General features: G+C 36.0%; 1 protein-coding gene across 2 annotated transcripts in view; it reads right to left on the minus strand.

Annotated features, from left to right (window-relative positions):
- Positions 1 to 5,593: 5,593 nt before the first annotated feature.
- The window catches only part of LOC131055158 (uncharacterized), a 59,796-nt gene continuing 38,196 nt past the window's right edge, over positions 5,594 to 27,193 (minus strand). For both annotated transcript variants that reach the window (XM_057989777.2, XM_057989771.2), the window contains exons 4-7: positions 23,771 to 24,802; positions 20,311 to 20,479; positions 18,990 to 19,147; positions 5,594 to 6,320 (exon numbers count right to left, since the gene is read on the minus strand). In XM_057989777.2, coding sequence (XP_057845760.2) covers positions 6,081 to 6,320; positions 18,990 to 19,147; positions 20,311 to 20,479; positions 23,771 to 24,802 — 1,599 coding nt within the window. In that variant the 3' untranslated portion in view covers positions 5,594 to 6,080. The remainder of the gene's footprint in view (positions 6,321 to 18,989; positions 19,148 to 20,310; positions 20,480 to 23,770; positions 24,803 to 27,193) is intronic.

Raw genomic sequence — 27,193 nt, forward strand, 5'->3', positions numbered from 1 at the left:
ACTTCTACATGGTAACAAAGCAGATATGTTAAGTTCCTATCTATATTCTTGAGGGATCCATCCTTGAGAGAATTTTTGTGCACATTGGGCTCAAATGGAGGTTGCCATCATATTCACAACGTCCCAAAATGTTCAATTTGATTATCATTTCCTCTAAATCTGAGCAGTTGAAGTTTTGGGTCAATTTTGTTAAGGACAATAAAATTGAGGCCAAATCGACGGGTCAACAAAAAATCTAGGCACTTCGGAGCAAAACAAAAATTACCAACACACCTAAAGATGCCAAAAACCCTAGAATCACTTGTCAAATCACAGAAATCTAAGTCTGAAAAATTAAGGGAAAATGTTTTCAAGTCAAACTTTTCTTATACATAATCCATACAATCATATGACATAGAAAACTTCAACTACTGTTTATTTAATTCGTACAACATAGAAAACTTCGGTTACTGTGCAAGTGTTTGCCAAAAAAAAAGTTAATGCCAAAAAAAAAAAATTGCAAACAAAATTGTTTAAAATTTTTGGCACAACATAAATTGTTTATACCTACACGTGTTTGTATGCACAGGTTGTACCCATGTTAACGTCGTCCCTACAAGGCGACCTACCCAATGGAATATTCCCAAGTCATCAAAATATTATAATTCATTTCCAACAAGATCTTAATAGAAGAGATTCTAATAGAATCTTTGAAGATTCTAAACATATTCTACCGCAATTTTTTCAAGTGATCAGACAATTTTCCTAGCGATCAAATTTTTTTATGGCGTGGACATGTTTTCTAGTAAAAGTGAATACTCTAAGAATATTCCACTAATATCAATAGTACTGAAAACACATGCAAGCCCTTTCAAGCTTTGTTTACCCTAATTGACTTTTTTGGCCATAACTTGGTTATACATAATTCAAAATTGTGTAAATGAGATATCACCAAAAATCTAGTTTCAGTGTCAACAATGGTGTTGGTATTGATTCCTAATTCTGCTTGAATTTTTCCTGCCACAAATGTGAAGTCAAATCTTCAATTTTGTGCTTCTGAGGCCATATCTTGCACATGTAAACTTTGTTTTTTGCAAACGAGTAGGCATTGGTAAGCTAGTTATGTGCTCTACCCAAATGCCATTTATTTTTTCAAAATATTCATCGGATACTCAAACATGTCAGATCTAGTCTTTTGGGTTCCTTTCTTGATACACGTGCAAATCAATTGATTTTTTTGAGATTCAAGTGATTTTTTGGCATTGAGAAGATCTATATTGTTGTATCAATCAATTTCTATACTTTTTTTCAGTCATTTATTATGGATCTAGATCATATTACTCCGCTCACTCCATTCAACTATTATGGTTGGAAAAAAAAATGGAGATTAATCTAAAGAAATAAGGGTTATATAGAGTGACCATGCGTACTGAACTTGAGCCTACATGTGTTGCTAAGAGGAAAAAGTGGTTCAATAGGTGTGATGAGGCTTTTGAGACATCATGCATGTCTATCTCCAAATCTTCACTTTGAATTGAAGAATGAGCTTATTGGCTTGAATCCTGTAGATTTTGATAGCATCCAAGACTTCTTCACCAAACTCAAGTCTCTCAAATTGTAGTTGTAGCAATGTGGTATTCAAAAGGGGCACTCTCAGTTGATTCTCTCTATCATTGTTAAACTTAGTCTTGATTATTTAGTTTTTGTTTCTACCTTTTATGCCACCAAAGATGCATTTGGTTTTAAGTACACCATGCCTTCACTTAATGAGTTTTCTTCTCAACTCACTTGAGAGCAAACCAAGTTGATTAAATGGGTTGATTGAAGTCTACCAAATCACAAGCTTTGCTTGCCTGGGGCACCACAAATCATAAGGCTTCACATGGCAAAGGCAAGAAACAAAAACACAAGGATTCGAAGTCACATAAGCAACCCAAAGACACATACTAACATGATTCTTCATATTCTTCTTCCTCTTCTAAGAGGTCTTCATCTAAGAAGGATAAACCAAAGTGTGCATATTGCACTAAGATAGGACATGATGAGCATTGGTGTTATGCAAAGAAGATTGATGAGCTTCATAACCTTCTCCTAAAGCATAATATTTGAGCCACCTTCATCTTGTTCATCTTCTTTTACCACTTCATGACTTGCACATTCTGAGTCTACTTCTATGGCATGTGGTTAAGACAAGATGAAGGGCCATGCTCTCTTTGCATCCAAAACCTTCATCTATGGGTATGTTCTCTAATACAAGCCTTGCACTTTACCACACATATTGATGGGTAATAACACTTATATGAGCATTATTGAGAGGGTTTCTATTGCAGTTGATGGTGGCACATTTAATGATGTACTATGTGTTCCTTCTTTATCATCCAATCTCCTTTCCATATATCAAATTACTCATAGTGATATAGCTTTTTCTTATGTTTAACCAACTAAATAAATAGGAGTTACAACCTTCATCTCCACAAAAATCTCAAGATTAACCTCCCTTGTAATATTCACTTCAAAATTGCAAAGTTGGAATGCGCCTTGGAATGGACCTCTAGATAATCTTCTTCTAGGAATAAGCCTAGACATACCGACAACTCCTAGAACACACTTTAAAACAAAACAGCCAGAAATAACTCAAATCAATAATCAGTCATTAATGTAGACACTCCAACCACTAAAATACAAAGCATCCTACCCTACAATGTCTCACATGTTTGGATCTTTTCAATCACTAAAACTTCTTGGACATCCAACCCATCGAAAAATTCAAGCCACCTGTCTCAAGTTAAAAAGCAACCCTCCAATCATTGGAAGATTGTGTGCATCACTCGAACAACTTATCAAAAATCTGTCACATAAGTACTAATCAACTTTACACATTGAAGCTTGGACATCACACTCGTTGAAACCCTATGACAACTCCCTTACACAAGTTTGTATTACTCAAATCGTGAAAACAAGGATATCAAATCCACCAAAATTCACTGACAACTTCATCTCACAAGTAGCAGCCCACTCCATACGTAGATCTTAAGAGTACAAATTATGCTTGATACCATCTTAATTTTCAAACCATGGGAAGAATATTTTGCACTCAAAAAATTGTCCTACAACTACGTAGCTTAATACATAAATTTCAATAACAATAATAAAAATAAATAAAGCAGCATTGGCCATGCTAATTTACAAACACTTCTGAAAAATGTGTATAGTGAATACACACTATGGAACTCTCAAACATGCAGCTATCTCGTGACTAAATCTGAAAAACATATTCAAGTGAAATGAAATTTTTAGAACATGTGCTCTTTAAACAAACAAACTCTGCTTTGAATTTAATTTAGAGAAATAAGACGAGTTTTCAAATAAGCTTTCATGTTAAGCTTATAACTTATTGGAGTGACAATCCATTTGAATGAACAATCAATTAATTTGATTAAACAATAAATTTCATCTATTACCAAATAACTTTGAAACTAAATTACATTCACAGATCACTCAAATTTCAAGTAATTAATTAGATATTAATCTTCAAAAAGATTGCATACATAGTTAGACTAAAGATATAAGATTTCTACAGCCCATAACGATAGTCATGAATCGTTTCTGATTTTAATTATGTCTGTCAACGTTTCAGATTGTAATCCATCATCGAGATAATAGAAAGCTAAACAAATAGATAACTAGACCTTATTCTCATATACAAATAGGTCATCTCTATATTTATCTCTCAATTACACATAAGGACTAGATTTGCTGTTGTCACTATTGTGGTATCAGTGTGAGAAGACCAAACAACTCAAGGTGAAACTAATTCCAACATGTCAAACCTTGTTAGCCTTTAAACATAGAAACAAAACAAGTTTGGTAAAAAAATTGGCCCCAAAATTTACCTGGCGACTACAATACTAGATTCTCCTATTTATACTCGCGTGTTGCAAAAAATTGTTCAAAGTCGGGTTCGGCTCGAGCACACCGAGCCCCTGTGGATACTTTAAAAACAACACTTGTTGCTTTTCGCAAAGACAAATGACACTGGTATTTGCAACCACTGCAACTTCGAATGCTAGTCGATCATAAACTACTAGTGTGCCCTTGCTTTTTTAATAAAAGCGATTGTAAAGTTCCAGTTGGCCACTAACATTTTTCTTCAAATGGTGTTTGCGCGGGCTTCCGTCATATGATTTGGGGATTTTGCTTCACAATTTTCACTCTGCAAAAAGGCATCTATGGAAAGCTCTAAAGATGAAAAGTTGCTTACGTGAACCTTTAACAAAGTTGTTTCATGTTTAGTTACCTACTCATTGGAAGAAGGGGCCTCTGTTAATACTAAGTCTCTTGCAAGTTTTCAAAAGAGTGGTCAACAAATACTTTGAAAGTGGCTCAAACGATTGTACTGAAAAGACGGTTTTTGCATTCAATGCACGGAATTCTCTTGTAAATCACAAAGAAATTTTCAAAGAACATGTTTATATATGTTACAAAGTTATATATATATTTTGTTATATACTTGGGGTATGCACCTAGGACCCTGCAAAAAATAAGCATGAAGGCTTAGATTCTGGTAAATATCTCTTTTAATTCTCACGAAAAATGCCCTTCTAAACAGCAGAATAGGGCAAAACCACCAGATCTAATTGTCCCAACGATACCGCCAACCAACGTTGTCACAACATTGATTAGCAGTACTAGAGATTCATATGCATTCATGGTCACAGAGCTATAACTGTATCATATTATATTGCATATACTGTCCAAGTCCACATCATCATATACACAAAACTAAAAACTAACTGTAATAATTATTTATCAGTCCAACCTATATAAGTATCTAAATGGAGGGCAATTTACATGGCTCCCTTCATCTGTCTATACTACCACAAAAGTCCAGCGTACCACCAAAGGCAGGGGACGGGGTGGGGGTAAAGTATGCAGCCTCCCTTTGTGCTCTAGCCTATGATTGCAATTCTTGTGTACTTAGTTCTTTAAAAAGGCATAATGTGTAGATCAATTACCAAGCTCTTCGTCACAACAACAGACAAGGACATGGAAAATTGCAAGAGTACACAAATTCATCTTCAAGCCCTTTGCCAACTCCATGAACGCTTGGTGAAGTCTGCATATATTCTCACTCAACCCATGATAGTGATCCAACTAGCAGTTAAAGGACTCTACCTGGTTTTCAACCCCTTAAATGTCATCATAGAGTAAGTATGATCTAGCTGCTATTGAAAGCATCAACATGCAACTAACCCCCCGAGCAACATCAAAGACATTTCATCGACACATCGACTGACAGGAATCCAGTAGCAGTTTGGGCATGGCGAATGTACACATTCGGTGACCCATCCATATCATTGGCAAGTTCCCATTGGGAATTAAGGTGTCTCAACTTTAGCCATTCCTAGCATTGTATTTATTTAATTAATTATATGATGCCTAAATTGTGATTTCTTGTTCATCATATTCTGTCATCTAATGTGACATACTTTTCTGTAACACATTCTGCAAAACAAGCTCTCTGCTCACTACACATACTGTCTTTATCACAGGTTACAAATCTATTACGAAATCTCAAAATGGAAGAGTAATTAAGAATTGATTATCTATCCAGTAGCACAAAACTATAGATGCAACTTCATTTGCCAAAAAGGAAAAATTGTTTACAATCATATATCATTGAAAGCATGTCGAACACTGTAACTTTAGTTTTGGAAAATAATGAAAAATGTTCCGAACACTGAGACTGTAACTTTCTTCTAATATTGTACAATCAATCATACATTTTACAAGTCGCTACGGTGGCTCAAAAACTTGATGCCACTCACGCTTGGGAGATGTTTTGCTCAAGATGAGTCTTTCTTTTGCTTTTGTATTCCTGAGACTTCTTTTACTTGTATAAAAATCAGGATTCGCTTCCATCCTAATGGAGTGGAAAAGAATATGTTTAAAATGGCGCAAGGATGTGCTTCCATCCTAATGAAGTGGAGAAGAATATGCTTATAATAGCACAAGACTGCTTGGAATGGTATTTTTCAAAGAAAATCTGCTTTGAGGTAATTTTATACAATCTTCAACTGAAACCAACTCCATATCCTTGCTTAGGTTATTGATGGTAAAAGAGGGGTAACGTCCAATCCTGAACCATTTTCTTCATGTTTTGCATGTCGAACTTGACCGAAATGCCTGATATGTCTCAATAATCTAGCCAAAAAGGTATTGTGACAAATAGTTGAACTGTCACATACAATAGCTACGTGTTTCCGTGCCCTTGTTATTGCAACATTGATGCGTCTACTGTCACCTAAAAACCCAACAGCTCCCAGGGTATTTGACCGAACCTGCAATCAAAGAACATAATATTTGAATCCTGCAGATGATTGTTCAGAGAATCAAGCAACAAAACAAATTCATGATAGTACACAATGGCACAGAAAATATCCATAAAAAAAAGGTACTAAAATTGTTATATTTTAAAATAATTTATCATATAACAATATATACATTAAGTACTAGATGTTTGGGTTCCATCTTCATTTGGGACAATATATTGGATCTCTATGGGTTATTGCATGAATAAATTATTTTACATATTCTTTTTCAAATTTCCACTGATATTTTGAGCGGAGAAGTTCTAACACAGCAAAGATACGTTACAATTTTTATAAAAAAATCATGTATGTTGGGGATTAGATATAGTTCTAACATATTTCCCTCGTTGGATTTAGATGTAGCAGATTTCTTCCTATGTAAGAATTTGTTCCTTTTTGGTGAAAGATTAGTTAAAACTGAAGTCTGTTGATTATCTTGATATACATCAAAAATCAAAAGTTCTGGGCTTCTAGAAAGTGACAACGACAAATTTATTACCAATTGCACTTTACTTATCTTCCACGTGAATGTCATAGTTGTTTTCCATTCCTAAAGCTAAATGCATTCATTGTTGCATAAGATAGGCTTGTCACACCTCTCTAACTTTGCATCTCCTCTGAATTGATTTGAGAGATTTATTACAGCACATTTTCAAGGCATGCAGGGTCTTTCATTTATGATTTCTTTCATTAATTTTGCAGATCATAAGAGATATCCAAATGAATTTTGTTGGATCGGCATCTACAGTGTGTTATCCCCATTGATGAAGGTTAATGGAGGCACCTCACCTGTTGCTCCCCTAACTACACAGAAATCTGGGAGCCTTTTCCTATGCATCCACCCATTCTTTTTTTCATTTGCTTAAACAAAACAAAAATAAAATCCCTAGGGTAGATTGCTCGTTTGTACAATATAATTCCGTATTGAGGTTAATGGAGGCACCTCACCTGTTGCTCCCCTAACTACACAGAAATCTGGTAGTCATTTACTATGCATCCACCCATCCTTTATTTCCTTTGCTTAGGAAAAATAAAAATAAATCCCTAGGGTAGATTGCTCATTTGTACAATATATTATGTACTTGGACATTCTTCCTTGGTTAAAGAACATGATATCCGATACACATCAAATCTTTGGTTAAAGAACATTTCCAAACATTAAACAGGATGCAATGGAAAATAAACCTATCCCTAAATGATCAAGATTTAAAATTTGAAACAGAGGCTACTCCTAAGGGCTCAGTCACTGGTACCTAGAAATCCTTTGTTATCCGCATCCTACTAAAGATATGTGGGACTGACCTGTGTAAAGCTAAGGAAAAGGTACAAGAGTGGCATACAGAGATTTTATGCAAAAGGAAAATTATCGGTTCCACCTTGTTGAAGCTAGTCATGATTATTACCCATCACATCAGTTCCCTTTTTAAGTCAATCTACCTCAATCTAGTGGGCATTCTGTGTAATCAACTTCAGAACAAAATAGGACTAGGTAACTTGGACTTGTTTCTATTCCTACAAAGTGTGTTTATGCCAGCCAAGTTGATGATACTGAATCCTAATTAGAGCTCTTGGTGCAATTGCATTTTAATGAAAGTTTGGAAGAGCATTAACTTTAGACTACAAAACCTAAAGTGGTGATTAGAGAACCGTTCCCAAAGACAGAAAAATTCTAATGCAATAAAGGTTGATATTCAAAGCTCTCTTGTACTTCAAAGAATCCAGCCAGCACAACAACTAGCCACTAATTATCTGCCATGGAATTTTTAGGGCCTTAAGCATTGATTCTCGTGGTTTTTGAGATCAATTTGCATGTTAAGGATCTGGTCTATCGTCTTGATATGTGTATTGTAGATAACGATGATCAGTAGTCCTGGAGAGATCTCTCTAGGGAATTAGTTCTTTTCTAGGAAATACAACTTATTTGTACTTGGTAGTTGGTACATATCATTGGTCTGGGAGATAATTTAACAATGAACATCCATTTATAGAGAAGAGGCAATCTAGGAGGATGAAGCATAGTCCAATGATAATGCAGTGTATAAATAATTCAAGCCAAAAACTGGTGTTACTAATAAACTTATATTGAGCAAAAACTTTAGGACCTAGAAACCAAACAGTTCTGTGGGATCAACTCCATTTTCAATTTCAGTGAATTCAGCTGTTTGGATCTCTGTGAAAGACTATAGCCAGTAAGCATATATTTCCCAAAACAATCCCAAACAAATTTTACATTTAGATTACTGTGGGGAAACAGAGGAGTATTAAACATAATTGTTTTAGCCTTTAGGAATGTAACTTTTATTATAAGAGAAACATGTAAGGAAAATTTCAGAGGTTTTGTAATACTTATATTCATAGATTTGTTAGGGAAAACTTTCATTGGAGAAACATGGTTCCCTAGTCAAACATCTTGATTTTAACGGTTGTCCTTAAATATAGAGTCATTTCAATTACTTGGTATGTAGAATGCTTGTTAATAGTATAAAATAAAAATTGTGAGAAAATATTCCTTCTTGGTAGATGAATTTGCAAACCATGCATGTATTAAGCCTCTGTCTAATTTAGGGAGCTAATAAGAGATGCTTGCTCTCCTCTCTAGGAAGCAAAGAGAAGTAAAGCTTTGTTTGATTTCAAACTTTGTATGTTGTCTCTCTTGTATAATATGCTGTGATGTTTTGAGAAAATAGTGTACAATTTTCATTCCATTTCCTTGAGCACATCCAACCTTGTTTACTAATTTTTCCTTTCCTTTCCCAGTTAACTAGCATTTCTTGTCAATTCACACCCAATTTCCAACTAAATATTAAAAAATAGGCATCCATATTTTAAAAAATCCAATTGTCGATAAATAAAGGGGATTCAGAATGTTGCAGATCGTGGCCTTCCTCATACCTATATGCAGATACTTGCAAGCAATTAGACAATCATACACAATCAATAATAAATATGCCAGAGCTTCAATTCCTTTTGCTTGACAGAATGATATTTGTGTCTAAAGATTTTAATGGTGCTGGAAATCTATAGAATTGCCATGAAGGCAAAGTCTGAAAGCAGTAATGGCTAGAAGGTGTAACCCGGGGACATGTCCCCGGCCTGAAAACCCCCATCCCAGCCCTGGGGACGTTTCGGGGACTTGGGGACGGCTAGGGGACGTTTCCCCCCGTCCCCAAATTGCCAAAAATTTAGAGGGGGCGTCGCCGAAACGGGGGGGACGTCTCCCCTAGCTGGGGGGGACGTCCATACATCCCGGGGACGGCTGGGACGTCCCCAATCCGTCCCGGGGACGGTGACACATCCCCCACATCTAAGACTATTAAAAATATTAAAAAAATAAAAAATGTCGTATTTTCAATTTTATTTTTTTTAATTTTCTAATATGGGCCCCTCTTAATTCAAATTGTTATTAAAAAAATTAAAAGGCAACATTAATTAAATTTTAAATCATATCAAACGTTTAAAATTAATTCATATTATAAATAGAAAATATTAAATTGTTAAATTAATTGGTAAACATTTAAAAATTTTAAATTAATAAATACTAAATTATAAATAGTAAATCAAAATAATAAAATATTAATTCATTAGTACTATTTTGATTTTCATATCGTAATTGATAATGAAACTATATGGCAGCAGTGTAGCCTTTGGGCATTTTGACATTTTGTATGTTATTTCTTTAATATCTATTATGATATGCATATTGACAATGTGAATGAATTGAAATTCTGAAATATGAATGCATAATTGCATATCAAGTATTGACAATGCTGTATGTTCAGAATTTACATTCTAAAATGTTTTCATAGTATCATACACATCCTATATCCATGTTTTCATATGAATATAATGTATATATGCATGCTTTATACATGTTTTCATATGAACATTTAGAATTTTCCTATATATTTTAAATTTTCCCTATATTTTATATAACTGTCCCCTTTGCCGTCCCGGAAACTCGTCCCGCTGTCCCCTGTCGTCTCCGTCCTGGAAACTCGGGGCAACATAGGAACTTCACAGGCTTTTATGATTTTCACTATTCAAAACAAAGATCAAGAAACGGCCCAGAAGTAGTGATCTACAACATTCATTATCTATAACAGTCAAAAGAAACCAACAACAGCCAAGGAACAGTTTACGATAGTTGATAACAATCAAATTACATATGTCAACAAAAGTCAATTGTTTGTTACATCTCAGCATTTTTTGTCAATCAAATCTAAATTTACCATGGTCAAACGGTCAAGATGCACAAATTTCTGACATCATTTGTGTTACAATCCTTGATACTGATGCCAGCAATTTTCGAGGACAAAAATTTCAAGAAACAGGTGTTGATGTATGTTGATGTGTGTTTTATGCACATAACATTTCAGAATAAAATACCAAGGTAATTTACCCTCTCTTGAACAAAACCACCTCAGATGCTAAGGGTAAGATCAACTAAAATGATTCCAAGGTTTCTACATGTCAGGTCTTGACAAGTGGGTAACTCAATGGTCGATATGAATTGTTGTGTTCACTTGGGGACTTACACAAATGTAAGGATTATCTTCTTCGATCATGAAATATGTGGAATAGGTGTGTTGACAACTTAGGATTTAACAATATAGTTCTGGATTTAATTCTTACTAAAAAGGGGCAAAAGGAATAGGGTTCAAGAAATCTATCCTAAGCCTAGGAATGTAGGAAATGATGAACAAATTTAGTGGAATCAAACTAGGCAAGGTCTCACAAACAGGTATTGACACAAGCTTAGTGCAATCATCTAAGGTATACTTATTGATTTTCAAATTATTACCATCAAACGTTGACACCATCCAAATTGACGCTTGTCAAGGGACGCATGATAATTGAAGTTAAGCTTACTCAAATTTTCAATTGCCCACACAAGGCGCACTTACCAACGGCAAGAGGCTAGTGGTATGGATTAAGGATTCCACACAAATATATTCGACAAATCTTTCATTCAATCTATCAAACATGAAAACAAATTCTAATCTAACTTGGAGGAATTGATAATCATGAATGAAAAGACAACATTTGAAAAGCAAAACCAACAATTGAACAATGATTTAGATTCAAATAGCTGCAGCATATACCAACAATTCTACAAAAACTCTCTCTTACAAATGAGAGACCAGGAGGTATTTATAGAGTCTCTTGCAAAAATGGATTGCCAAGATTGATTCAAGATCAACGGCCAAGATCATGCCAACAAAAGCATAGAATTGCCCTAATTAGAGTTTACATCAAAAATGGTGCCACCAACATATGGCCCAATAAAAAGATACATAGTCATCAAATAGGAAATCTTCTAGAAGATTCATCCCTGCATCTCTCTCTCTTATAGCATACTCCAAGAATCTAGCCAATACAAAATCTAACTCCTCCATGGAAATGCTAGGCAAGGTATCCTGCTGCAAATCAATCACGTCCAATGAATCCGAGCAAGCGTCCAAGTGTTCTCCCAATCTGGCACGAGCTTCTGCGAACTATGAACATGAATCAACAAAGAGACCAAATCATCTATCTGACTCTTCCTCAAAGAGTCCAACTAACAAAAATACATTAGTTTCATCTTGTCTCTTAATTCGACTAAGTGTAAACCACTAGCATCACTAACATCAACACCCAATAACTCCTCAATTGAGACAAGGATCTTCATCTGAATGCCCTAAATCAATCCTTCCATCTCCATACAACTCAACTGGGCGTTCCCATAAGTTGATTTCTCCACGGCCAAGGAACAATAGCAGCCATGGAAATCGTATCTGTCTCCATTGTGCACAATGTTCTCGCTGATCAATGTGGACTTAGAAATCTTCTTCAAAGCTCTGAGGCATGGAATAGTCTTCTCCTAAATAGGCCGGAATTCTTCTCAAACTCCCTCCAAATACTGGATTCTAAACATGAGCCCTGTTGTCCTATCATATGCCTGGACAAATTGAGTAAGGAAATCATCTGCCTGTTTTCTTGCACTCTCAATCCACTTTTCCACCTCCGAGAATGTATCTCTCGCCGCCTCATAGTGTGAATGTAGTCCATGACCAACCGCAATAGGGGAAATAAGGGTGGGATTCTCACACCTTATCCCTGCAATATACTCTCTAAGTCTGATATTCTCTTCTTAGTACTCCTTTTCAATTTCTCTATCTAACCTTGCGTTGATTGCCTTAAGGTTATCACCAACCTCCTGAAACTCTTGCTCTCTTGATGTATGGCCAAGGGCAACTGAAGTAATCAGGAAATTCATAGGAGTGGTAATGTTCGTTGTCACACCTCCAATAGGAACAGCCACCTGCGCAATCCACATTCCTATCTCATCTCTAGCTATGTGCGACAAAATCTCAGCTCTCTTGGGTTCTTTCTCCTTATTGCTCCTAGCTAGGTAGTCATCAATGTTATCAATAGGTTGTACCTCTATCATTTTCTTACTCTTTTCCATACTTCTCATCAGCCAATCAGGAATAACGGCCATCTCCATACCATCATCGAGACACATATCTCGATCAAGTCCTCTCAATGTCGAGATAACATCATCATCATCATCAAGATTACTCCTAGTCAAATCATATATCTCATTTCCCAAACTAACCTCCAAAAGGACAGTAGGGGGTCCTGGTCGATCATCATTCTCATTTGGTGGAGCAGATGTCGATGTGGCATGTAACTCCTGAATATTCTCTTATAGTATCACTGTGTTGGAACATTGTTGGGTCTCCTTATTCTGTTTTGTTATTTCAATTTCCTTAATTAATGAGACATTGAGAGGTGGTGAAGGGATGATAGGAGAAGGAATGATAGTCTTTTGTTTCTTCTTCTTGACCTCCTCGATTTTCTTCCCTCTGGCCTTGACTCCTCCTGGCGTGTTTTTCCTTCTCTTGGGAGTTTGACTCTCTTCATCTGCATAAATCCTAACATCACTGATAGTCCTCTGATCATCTTCGGAAGTAGATTCTTTCGGCTTCATCTTTTCATAAGTGAAGGAAACACCCATATCAACTAACTTATTCATCTGAATATCTACCCATGTACGGGAGAAACTCAAGACCTCTCTCATCACTACATTCAAATCAATCTCTTCTAATTCTGACCAATTAGGCAATAAGATTGCCTTCTTCATTTCATTCTCATAATGTGGATGCGTATGATCCCAGTCATCTAACACCTAATCAAGAATGAGGAAAAGTCCACACTTCCTCATGAAATCCACTAACATTCTGGACCACATTCATCTCTTCACTGCCTGCTTGTCCATCAGGTTGGCCCAATAATCCTCTATGTCTACCTTGTGGATGAACTTCTCTCCCTTGATCCTTCCAACTTTCTTATCGGGATCAAATCTTATCGAAATCAAATCTTTCTCTTTTCTTGAAGGTTGCAAATCGATAGAATGCAAGCTCCTCACTCGCAGTGCTGGCGGCTAAGGCAAATTGGCAAACCTCCAACGTCTTCCCAACTGAAATAGGGAATGTCATGCATGTCCTACGCCTCTCTCTCTAAATGGAATCAAACTCTAGAAGTTGTCTCACCACTTCCAATAAAATCATTCTGTCGGACAGATACCTAGGAAGCCTGTAGGGTTCGGATTGAAACCCATGAATCCTAAGGTACGTGAAAGTGGGAAACTGAATAAACCACGATCCATATTTCTCTATTAGCTCTATTGCCTCCTTGGACAATCTTCTGTGGATTCTGCCTTGCAGCATCCGCATGATATACATAGTGAATACATCATTCACTCTCTTATAGTCTTCAATTCTATACATGTTCAGCGGGAGATAGCACTCATGACTCCGGACTTGTCCTTGTCCATTCCCGACTTCACCTCTGCATATCAATCCTTTGTATGAAACAAACCGTGCAAGCAGGTATACCAAGTAGGAAGTCATGGCGAAAGACTTGGACCGCTCTACATTCCTCAGCTGAAAGTCCAGATTGTCACTTATGATTCTAGACCAATGTACCAATGTCCCTCTAAGACAATCCTGGATGAAGTAGAGCATCCATCCATCGAATATTGCACCCTGCGGCGTCCCCATCACTCTGTTAAGCAGGAATACTAAGTCACTATATTCCTCTTTGAAGTCTGTGCACATGAGTGTCTTAGGAGCCTTGGAATGATGAAGCCTAGACTCGATCATCCACTATTTGTTTATTATACTCTTACACGCATCCATCTTCTTCGTGTACCGCTCTTCATATTCATCCCTAATTGCATTCTTCATATCTGCTCCACGTGGGATTCCAAACACCTCACCAATCGCATCCTTAGCAAGGTAGGCAATGACAACGCCCTTAGGAGTCTTGATCATTCACAAGCGAGGATCATAACATCATGCACACTACGGGATAAGCTCACTGCATTGTATGGACTGTGGAAATCCAGCGGCTTGAAAAATACCACTCTTCATAATGTTTACATACGTTGGGGAAGGAATCTGATTTCCGACCCGAAAATCCGTTGTCGCATCAAATTCAAGCTCAGGAAATGCATGTTTGTATCCATAATCTCCTTCCATCTGGATGACAACTTAGACTCTGGATAGAATTCAGTCAATAGTATCTTCTGATGTTCTCTTCTTTCCTTCAATCTGGACTTCGACATTGCACTTGTACGAAGCTTGAAGTTAGAACTTAGGAAAAATATAATATTCTTAATAGAATTCCTGACTTCCTAATGATTTTAGGCTAATTAGGGTATGAAGTCGGGAAGATAGTCCACACTCTAAGTAGATCTTAACAATTTAAATACAAAATGTGACAAGACTAGGGTATGAAACCCTCATGAAATCAACACCTCATTATACTTAGAAATTTCGTGCAAATCAGAGTGCAAAGGAGTATACTGGATTAAAAGTGACTAGGGAGAGGTGTGAAAGGTTGTGTTTTCACAAAAAATTATGTCTAAAGACACCTTCCGCAATCAACAATGGAGGTCACAAATCTGAAGACAACCTGAGACAGCCCTCCAATAGTCTGAAAATGATCCCAAAATGCCTCCAAAATGTCTCCAAATGCAAATCGCTATAGTTGCAGATGGCTGGGCAATAAAAGTTTGGTCTGAAGATTGATGGACAGCCAACAATGGAGGTCACACCAGCTGAAACAATGGTGTTAAAACTCAGATCTGAGGCAATGGTAGCAAGTAGGGAGCAATGGCGACATCAAACATGCATGGAATCCATCAAAACACTTGCCAAAATAAAAATCGAACTTTCCAGCTATGGCGCCACTTCACACAAGTCTGAAAAATGTCATCAAAGCACACTCCAATCTGCCAACAATGGTCTGAGAACAGCAAATAAATCAGGTGATATCAAGGAAAAATCTTCAAAGTTTGAAACCTCAACACAAATCGCCCTTCGCCAAAATCGCAATTTTTCAAAAATGGCGAACCTCGCCAAAAATCGTGGCATGGGGGGGGGGGGGGTCTTCAATGGCAGCAAATCAATCTGATAACAGCAACAAAAATGGCAGATTTCACCCAAGGAAAAATCACAAGACTCAAAATCGCCAAAGTTTGGAGAAAAATTGCCACTTAGGAAAAAAATCGTTATCTCCCAAAATCGAAAATCTGAAATCAATGGAGCCAATAAGCTTCAATGGCAGCAATGGAGTGGATTGCCCAGCTGGAAAGAATGGAGGAAACATAAGTCTTCAATCAAACACTTCACTTGAACACTTGGTCCAAAATCGCCAACTATGGAGAAAATCGCCCTTGCATGGAGACACCTGGCAAACTTAATAATAAAATAATGTTGGACTCCTCCCTTTAAACTTGCTTTCATCATCAAATCTCACCACACAAGCAATGTGGGACAAAACACTTGTTCTTATACTTGCTTGGGTGAAACTAATTTGCTTCTAAAAGGTTGAAAACATTAAATGCTCATTGCAAATCATTTATTAATTGTTTTTTATTCTTTTAAATAATCATTGCCTTTTATTAAAAGGCAATTCAAATGAGACTCATTTATTAAAATATTTCGATTTAAATCTAAAATGGGCCAATTGGGAAAATCGATCCTAGTAGGATTAAAAAATCCTCACAAAATCACTTTAAAAATCATCAAATATCCCCTTAGGGGAAAATCGATCCCAATCTGGATGAAAATTCGGACTCAAAATCATCGAATGTGCACAAAATGGGGCTAGGGGAAAATCGATATTAGTGTGGAATAAAAAATTCAACTTGAAATTAAGTCATCACACAAAAGTACCCCTCCGGTGGAAAAACGACCTCAATCTGGATGAAAATCCGGACTCAAAAATCACAAAAAATACTCTCAGTGGAAAATCAATATGAGTCTGGATGAAAATCCGGACAAAAATCCTCAAAAACTTGTCACAAAAGACCTGGTGGAAAATCGACCCAAGTGTGGAATGAATACAAATGTCATCCGCAACCTTGTCCATACCTCCCTGGTGGAAAAACGTGACAGTCAAATTTTATTGCTTCCAAGGGAAAAACGACCCTAGTATGGATTCACAGTGGTGGAATAAAGAGGCAAGTATGGATTTCAGGGGAAATCCATGTCCATTCTGGATTCTGGGAGGGGAAAACCATGGGTAGTTAGGAATATGAAGAGAAAAGCACCTCTAGTATAGAATTTTGACATTTTAACCCTTAGAATATGGATTTTACTCCGAAAAATGATGATTTTTCGACTCAGAAATCACTTAGAAACTTCAAATTTAATAAAACTCAACTGGACTTTGGCAAATTCATCAGAAATTGAAGCGTAACATAAGGGAATCCATCGGAATAAAGTGTGAAAACAACCTGAATAATTCTCTAGGAGAGAGAAAACAACTCCAAAAGGTCTGAAAACACCTTATCACTTAAAATCACCGATGAGGACATTTAAAAAAACACGTTAATGCTCCAAAAGGGTCAAAAAACTAGGATCATTAAAATCTCAATTTATGTGCCTGATCCTATAACCTCAAAAACCCTAAACGGCACTAGGCATGATCAAAACTCTGAGACTCGGCACGAGAAACACAAAATTGCCCACTAAGCAGCCAAAACCCTAACCTAACAACACAGAAAGCAGGAAAGAGATAAAACTAAGGAGATTGGCAGAAAAATAAAGTGATTGGTCAATAATTTAACAATGTAAATTTTATTTTTTAATTATCTTTTCTTGAGAAAACAGGTAAACTGATGTCGGCATGTCAGTTCAGTCAGAAAGGGAAATAAATAAAAACCCACAGTACATTGAATTTGTTGATGTTGTGCCATAAAAATTGATGATTTAATAATAAGTGATAATGATGGCATTATGATATTACAATGGAAGAAAGTTATGAGGATGCCACAGGTAGTTCTTGATGATGTGATATTGTTTTTAGATTGGTTATTTGCCTCTTTTTAATGTCCCTCCTGACACCAACTTGTAGATTTCCATTGAATCAAATATATTAATCATCTCCTTGTCCTTGTGATGTGAAACCCAGATTCTGTTACATTTAGGTCCCAACCATAGCATATGTAGTGGCATGAAGAAGCCACCATAGCATGGACAGGACATATTAATCTTCACCCATTTATTATTCAAGTTGTGAACCCCCATCAGGTTTTGACCTCTCGATGGCTCAATGCAAAGTCAGCATTTTAATATGATTATTGAAAGTTTCTGGAAAAATGTGTTTAATTTTATAGTACTCTAAATATCGAAAGCATTTAAAAACACCAGTTTTAACTTTTCAAAAGTTTTTGAGACAAGACAACGACATTTCACTTACATGTGTGCCTCTAATGTGAACACGTTGAAATAGAATTTTATGGGGGTAATGTTAAAAAAAACTTACATTGGGCAATACACAGATTTAAACAATCTGACAAATTTCCTTTACGCATTAGTCAAGAGTCTCAAGACACCCAGATTTGAAAATGTATAATGAATTTTGAATATTAAATAAAACAATAAGGAATACAATGCAAAAAAAAGAAAATAAATGGTAGCATTGAAGGAATTTCTTTAATATAAATATAATAGAATTTCAAGAGTTTTTTTCTTTTGTGGGTATGCATGTGTATTTTTGTATGTTCAAAATGAAAAGTTCGTGTCTTATTTCCATTCACTAAGTTTCTTTTTTTATTTTGGGTTATTTGGAAGGAGGGAAGCAGCCCCCAAAAATGAGACAGAGGGTTGTGAACCTGTGGTATCCCAGAAATGTTCATTCAGGCACTGGAAATGTTAGGGAATTACATATAGTTCCAGGCATTCTAGAGGAATAAATGTATTCTTCTTTTGGTGAGGGAAGGATGCAAGTAGCCAGTTCATCATTTCTGATTTTTGGTGTTACATGAAGCTTCATTCCTTCTGCACATTTGAATCTCTCTTAATTTATTGGTCCTGCATACCACTTGTATTGATTTTTCCATTATACTTAAGCTATTTCCTAGCAAGATGAAAAAAATTTATATAATTTGTTGTGTAGGAGAGCCTTCTCTGAAGATAAATCTAAGTGCCTGAATGTCTCTCGGCTTACACCACACCAACTCTGTTGGTGCCTAACATAACTGTAATCCAAGTGAACTGTTTTTTTGTAAAACCCCTACAATGCCAATAGTTTTTCTTGATTTTGCATACATTATATTCAAGTATCTTAATTACTTTAACATACCATTGTAATGATGACAGCATCAGCTTCACGACCTTGAAAACTATCCACACTTGCAACCTGAATACCTACAGCTTCTGGTAATTCATCAAGACGATCTCGCAAGAGCTGGACTTGAGCTACATAAGGTGACTGCACAGCAATTTCTGTAGGTAGCACTCCTGCATTGCATGTTTATCTCTAACAAATATAAGTATTCACAAAATAACAATTCAAATTATGGACAGGCTAATGAGATAATCACACACTTTCCTAGATGGAAATGTACATCCATGTCATAGAAAAGCAGCAACTACAAAAAGTAATATAACATACTAATTGTGTAACCCTATTGGGTTGTTTCCTAAGCCCTAAAAGCAGCAACTGCAAAAAGTAATATAATATCAACCCACAAGGAGACATACTATAAGCAAAAATAACCAAAGTGTATCTCCTTCCTTATAGTGCCAGATGCATGTTCATGTGATAGTCTGCTCACGTTACTCCAAAATAAGTCAAAAAGGTTATGCACTGAATAACATCAAAGTACTTAAGCACTGCCTAAATGATATTTGCATGTTTCACTTCTCCATCAGCATATTTGTATAGCATCTAATGAAGGTGAATTGTCATTTGCCTATAAAACATACCAGCAGAAAAAAGAATTCAAAGGAACAATAATATTGATCCTGAATTTCCCTTCCAATTTAATGAAACTGTTTTTTTTTTTTTAAACTATCTTAACTAATACTGAAAAAGTGTGTCCCTTGACACATACTTTTCTAGCATCTATATAAGGATGCCCTGTGTATTGCATATCAAAATCCTGGATATGTCTTAATAACAAATAGTGTGTGTGTCATGTGTGTGCTTGCACCATTAAATCTGGATTTTCTTTCCAATTTAATGAAACTGTTTTTTTTACTATCCTAACTTATGCTGAAAAGGTTTATCCCTTGACACATGTATACCTTTCTAGCATCTATATAAGGATGTCCTGTGTGTTGCATATGAAAATCCTGGATATCTCTTAATAACAAATACTGTGTGTGTGTCATGTGTCTCTACTGTACTATTGATTCTGAATTTTCCTTCCAATTTAATGTAACTGTTTTTTTTTAACTATCCTAACTGATACTGAAAAGGTGTGTTCCTTGATGTGCAACTATATAGGGATGCCCTATGTGTTGCCATGTCAAAACCTGGCATATTTGTTAATAATAAATACTGTGTGTGTGTAGGCATCCACGTGTATGCTGACATTTATCACTTCATTCTCTGTGCAACACAAGCTATGCAATTTTAATTTCCAACTTATTACATCATTGGCAACTGCAAAACATACCAGATAAAATGAGAGATCTCACGTGCTGCACAACAATATCTGCTTCCCCTTCATTGTAAAATGAACCAGTGCCTTCAGGATCCAGATGCTCCTCACAGCCAAGTGATAGACTGCCATAAAGCATACGTGTATCCAACAAAAGCAGAGGGCACCGAGTTATCCATGTAGCCTGTAAAATTGTTATGTCAAAGGATCTCATTAATTGTGGACTTTAAACTTTTATATTCATATAGCTACAATTTAGATGTCATTTGACTCGGAAGCTTACAAAAGAATGTATATAAACAAGAAACCTCTTTGAATGCATTTATCAAGAAGGTGCAGAAGCAATGAACAGATAATACTGAAGATAAAGATTAGAACTGTAAACAATAAATGTGGTTTTCAATAGTAATAAGAATTTAAGATCACTTACCCTATTCCCATAGGTAAATGAAAGATTACTGTTAGTTGATGAATGATGAATCATTATTACAGACAGTTCCAGGTGCGAAAAAAATTGATCTATAATTAACAATGGAAGCTGTAAGGTGAAACACACAAATGTTATCTGGTAATAGTTTTTTTAAACAATATTTGCATAGAAAGCAACATCAGAATCAATGCCCAATCAGTAGAGCACATTAGAGATCACGGAACATTTTTCATAGAACCAAAGAGTAAATTTATAAAAGAAGAATGTACTCAAATGATGTGTACCTTTCGTTTGGAAAACTTGAAGATGTATCAAATCCATAGATATCTAGTAAGGTTTAATCCACTTGATAGCATCTAATGATGATAGATGACAAAGAAACTGCCTTTAAAAATGAGGCATAAACATATATGACTCTTTCTTCATGTGAATGGTCTTTCCATAGTGTATCAAATTATGTGATGATTTATGGGGATTCAACTGTGTAGTTTTGAGTCCATTTTCATCAACCTGTATTTCATGAGTAATGGTTCACAAGAACCCATCTCTTGTGACTGGGAATGATACACTAAGCACTCTCATTGCATTTGTGTGATGTTCATAGGGGTGAAGCATGAGGGCTTACCAAGAGGTCACCTATCCCAATACTATCATAGAGTTTACCCCACTTAACTCACAAACCCATTTGAGTTGTTTGTTATTATTGTTGTTGTTGCTCCCAAGTGCCCCTTCTTGAAATATTTTTACTCAACACAGAGGAAGCAATTGGCATTGTCCTCAAATGAAATCATCTCTTTGATGGGGAAAGCACTTTTATGTTGTTGTGGATAACAATGCATATTGATATTTATGATTAGCACTCATTCTGAATCAATTTTGTGTTCTATTTCTCAAAGTCAGTCATGCCATTTTAAATAGATCTTGAAATATTTGTGTATTTATCTAAAATATTGTGTATTCATTATGGTGGGAGCGATTGGATTGCTTTTAAATACCACATTCATATTCAGAACTGACATCATATTAAAGATATAATATTTTCAATCCATGTAATATATCAAATCACTTCTAATTCTTGCCACCTTTTCATTCATTTTCCTTTATACTTTTATAATATATTTTACTTTTTTTTATCATTAATAATGTGAATTGTTTTTTTCTTTTCCACTTTATCTTTAAGATATTTTGAAATTTCTCCTCCTTGTATTCTAATATCACATATTTGGGATTAATACTGTTACTACTTATCAAGTTGCCATTACTTTTTATATCCAAAGTCGTACTATATACTCTAGTCGGTTAACACTACCGAATCATGCAGTCGGTATAAATAGAGAAGTCGGTATGCACAGTCTAATCGGTTATAGAAGAAAGTAGTCACAGAGCCCAGTATGCACCGAGCTGTCTACCGAGCAGCAAAGATAATACACCGAGATGACATACACCGAGTGAAAAGTGTTACCAGATTCACTGAACCTGGACACAACATATGAAAACGTGTTACAAGATCGAGGCACATCTAACTGTTATCACATTGGAAATTGCACTTAAAGATTGTGTATGATTTTGAGATCATCTAACCAATGAAATATGTTGTATAGTTATTCATTCGAGGAATCATGTTTGAAAGATCAAAGCAATGAATAGGATCACCAACATAAAAGATCTATTTATATAGCATAAATTCAGGGTTAGATATATAGTGTATAAGAGAGACAAGGATATACACAAGTGTAGAAAAGAACACATGTGCAATGCATAAGAAAAGCACTAAGTGTTATGACTATTACAGATACATAGAGGTCACTGAGAAAGTTTTCAAAAAACTGTTAAAAACCAGAGTAAACAGAAGGGTTTACCGAGTTACTGTTTAGGTTACCAAGGTATGCTACAGGCAAGGTAATCTTATTTTGAGCACATAGAATCTGCTTCAGCATTACTGATGTAAAGTTGCAGATAGTTGTAAAGATTTTATTGAACATTTTGAAGTTGTAAGAGAAACCTTTAAACAGTGTAAAAGACTCTAATCAAGTCTATAAATTGTAAAGCCTCTAACCAAGTGCAGCATTTAGATTAAGTGTTGTAAAATCCTTTAGCAAGGTAGATCTAACAGATCTTGATACTCCTAACAGGGTAAGCTATCAAAAATAGCTAAACATGTAGCTCTAACTGAGCACTCTTTATTATTGCAGTCGTGAAGTTGTGGGTGCCATCCCCATAGCAGTTTTTCTCTCTAACCAAGAGTTTCTGCGTAACCAAAATATATGTGTTATGGAGTGAATCATGTATGATTGTTATCTATTTGTTTTAACTTTATTTTATGTTATTGCACTATTTGGTTTATGCATAACAGTAAAGTCATTATTCAAGAAAAATTTTGGAGTACTGATTCACCCCTCCCCTCTCAGTACATTAGCTTTCCATATTGGGCCTAACAAATTCATCATTATAATAATAAAATACCAATTTTACTATCTTTTCTCTCTCACTTGTTTCTAAATTATGCATTACACATAGGGAACCACCCCCCTGGAAGGTTCTTGATATCTGTCGGGGCTTGATAGTCGGGCTTGTGCCTTTCGATCAAGATTGAGTTTGATGGAGATGGAGATAGGTCGATGGAGATAGAGTTGAGTTTAACCTAAAAAATGTAACTCCAAAATAGTACAATTATATATAGATGTGCAAAGGAAGGACCCAGCAATGAAGTGGAGGCAGATGACTATTGTGGCACAGAACCAAAAAATTCGCTTAGCAGCTGTATGGAACCCCACTGTTACTGATTTTTGAAAAAATAAGAAAGATAGATTAGCATCCAATCTAGAGTTTAAAATTTTATTTAAGAATGCAAGCATGCCTTGCATGTGAAACAAAACCAGTTGATTTTCATCAATAAATACCTTGGAAATTGAAGCTAAAGCTTCTTCCTCCTTTGTTACCTCCCTTTCTCTAACCCCCATCCATTTCAAAGTACACACAACACATCAGCTCACTCAGACTACTATCATTATACGGAGGCATGAGATATTTAAGAAGGAATTGTACCTTAACAAATGGAGAGTCCACAAGAAGATGAGATGCTACGGAAGTTGATGACTGCAATAAGCCTCCATACATTTCTTTTGAAGCCCAGCTAGCAATTGCATCATTCATCCTGTATTGGACTGATAGCATATGAGTCAAGGCACCTTCATGTAGTTTTGATGCTCGTTCCAACAAAGACACCCCTAGTCCTCCTTCCATCGCTTTCCTAGACAGAACCACAGGAGCTAACTGGCAAGTGTCACCTGCAAGAATTGTTCTTTTACCTTGCAGTATTGGTATCCAGGAGGAGGGTTCAATTGCCTGTCCTGCCTCATCAATGACAACTAGATCAAAACTGGACAGTTTCCGAATGAAAGGGTCTGCTGCACCTGTATTAGTACAGAGAACAACTTCAGCACTTGATAGTATTTCTTTTACTACCTCCTTTTCTCTTTGTTTAAGTGACTTCCCAAGTTGCTTGAGCAGCTGCCGAATTCCTGCAGCCAATGAATCATCTTTCAAACAATGCCTTAAGTCGGTCCTTAAATCAGCTCTTTTCCTAGCAAGCTCCCCTCGAAAGTCTGCAAGCCTATTCTCAACAATACTTCCTAGAGACTTTGAAGCAACAGAAGAAGACATTCGTACAGGATTTCCAACTCGCACAACATTTAAGCCCATGTCAGCAAGTCTTTCCACCATGTTATCTACAGCAGCATTTGAAGGTGCTGTAACCAGTATTCTTTCACCTCGTTTGACAGCTATACCTATGATTTCAGCAAGCACACTGGTCTTTCCTGTACCTGGTGGACCTTGGATGACTGATACTGCTCGATGTCTATTTAATCCTAAAGTAATGGCCCTTTTTTGCGACTCATCAAAGAAATCTTTTAGCTGTATTTCACCCAAATCATCTTCTGCATTAATAGGAAAATCATTTCCGCCATGCCAATTCACATCTTCACCTGTTCCGAAAAGGGTAGCTACTACAGCTGCAGCAGGATTCTTTTTGTTCAGACCTTGCTTCTGAAGAAGCATTAGAGCTTCACAGTCACGCTGCAGCATAGCAGAGGCACAGAAGAGACACATGTCATGTACAGCTAATCAAGCATTGTTGAAACTTTAAAATTATTGTCGGCAATATAAAAAAGGAAAATCACTGATGAAATCAACAGCAACACAATCTCATCTAGATTTAATGTTAGAAATGGCATCTGTATGTCTAAATTATATTTGCATATCTTATGCTTTTTCTAGAATCCTTCAATCACTTATACCAAAACCCTCTGAAGAGAAAATCAAAACAAAATGGGAACTTTTGTAATCCAAAATGATGACATATAGAGTTACAGATAATATAAGCAGAAAATTCCAATTCAAGTTACAGTATACAGAAATATTTGATGTCTCAAAAATGAAAGGGAACTCTATAAAAATAGTTTTAAAAAAAATAACTACAAACAAGGAAAATATGTGAGCTCCTTAGAAAACAATGAGTTTGCTGTGACATTTTCATTTCAATGTCTTTCAGAAAATGGTTAAAAATAAAAGCCAAAAGAAAGAGCTACCTTTGTTCTGGTTTTTCTAGAACACACACCACTGGACTGCAACTACAAATTGTAATACAAATGCTAATTGCAACTAACAAGTTGGAAACTTCACAAAAAACCTTAAGTAACTTTAAATCACACTCAGATCTGATTAGAAATCAATTTGACAGCGGCAACAACATTGATCTTATTTAATTACAAGATGGGAAAAATTATGACAACATTAATATGCAAACTGCAAAATGAATTTTTAAAGTTACCACTTTCCCAAATCAACTCACAAGTGAACAATGACAAATGTTGTGCAATATGGCTACTAATAAGGCACTCCAAATGACTTACTAATGCTCTCAAAACCAGGTATAGCACTCTCGATGTCTGATATAACATTTTGTATACTGGAACAACACCTTATATGACTGGTGTAACCTTCCAGAATTCTAGAACAGCACCTTATATAAATGTTATAACCTTATGATGACTGGTACAACATGTTATATGACTGATGCAACCTTCCAGAATGCTGGAACAACACCTTATATGATTGGTATAACCTTCTAATCACTGGTACAACACCTTACATGACTGATGTAGCACCGAGAATGATTGTTGGTGGTTGGGAATGATGCAAAATAACTGTATAACTGATCTCAGGTCTGAGATTTACTGATTTTATTCCTCCAATAGTACTGCACAGCTAGGGTTGACTGGAAATGTCATCAACAATTCAGATCCAGCACTTTTTAATACACAATAACTCTCCAAAGTCCTGAAAACCAATGTAGAAACCATCTAATATGATGGGCAAAAATGTAACAACACTGTAGCAGCAACATACAAACTTGAAAAATGTATTCCAATCCTCTACAAATCAACAAATTTGTGATACCCAATTGGAATCGCCCTAAATGGGAAACAAGGGTTTTCGGCCTTGATCTCAAATGTGGAATCCAAGAGGGTTTTCATCCTCTCAAACCCCAAACAAACCAAGGGTTTTTGTGGGATGCCAATGCTCACAATGAGAAATGCGAAAATGAAATCACGATACCAAATAAGGCTAGGCGCTTTCATTTTTATACTTTTCCAGTTTGGGCCCTTATTAAATTTCCCTCCAATTAGTATTTAAAAAATATATATTTTATTTTATTTTTAGTATTTAAAAATGCTTTTTTATTTTGATGTTTAAAAACACTTTTTTATTTTAATAATATTATTTAAATTGCCCCTTAAATTAAAAATTGCCAAGTTCAACTTTAAATTATTTTAAAATTTATTTCCCTTGGCTTTCCCTTTAGCCTACAGGAAAGGGAAATAGGCTACAGGACTTCTTCATGACACTATTTTGGAAAAGGGGCTATGACACTCTACCAGTGAAGCACTGAGCGTGACTGAGATCCCTTTTGCTTTCTATAATGGAGACCATTGTTCCTGATTAAATAGATTGCATCTTCTAAGTTATGGGGATTCCCAAACCCATGTCAATTCACTTTGGGTTCTGGTTGTAGCCTAGCCCCTATTAGTTTGCTTGGTTGGCTGAAGGCAGTATTTCTCCTTGTTACTATTCCTGGATCTGCATTTATACTCCTATGATGGATTGCAATTTATTGGAAGCCTTGTATTTACTAAGGTTGTGGCTGTTTCTGCATTAGTACTTAAGCATAATGGCCTTTGACCAACTCGCAGAACCATGATTCACAACTCTGCATGAATCTAGTGGAGGCTGTAGGATTACATGGGAATCTGCAATAGTTGTTGTGATGTTAGCAGACCCCCCCTGCCCCTCACACACACACACATCCCACATGGTACAGTGTTAGATTAGTAGAGGTTGTCTAGTGGTTAGAAGGTGAATTGGATCACCTATTTTGACATTGCATTAGATCTCATTTTCTGGTCC

The sequence above is a fragment of the Cryptomeria japonica genome, chromosome 2, assembly GCF_030272615.1.
Source record: "Cryptomeria japonica chromosome 2, Sugi_1.0, whole genome shotgun sequence".
Lineage (NCBI taxonomy): Eukaryota > Viridiplantae > Streptophyta > Pinopsida > Cupressales > Cupressaceae > Cryptomeria > Cryptomeria japonica.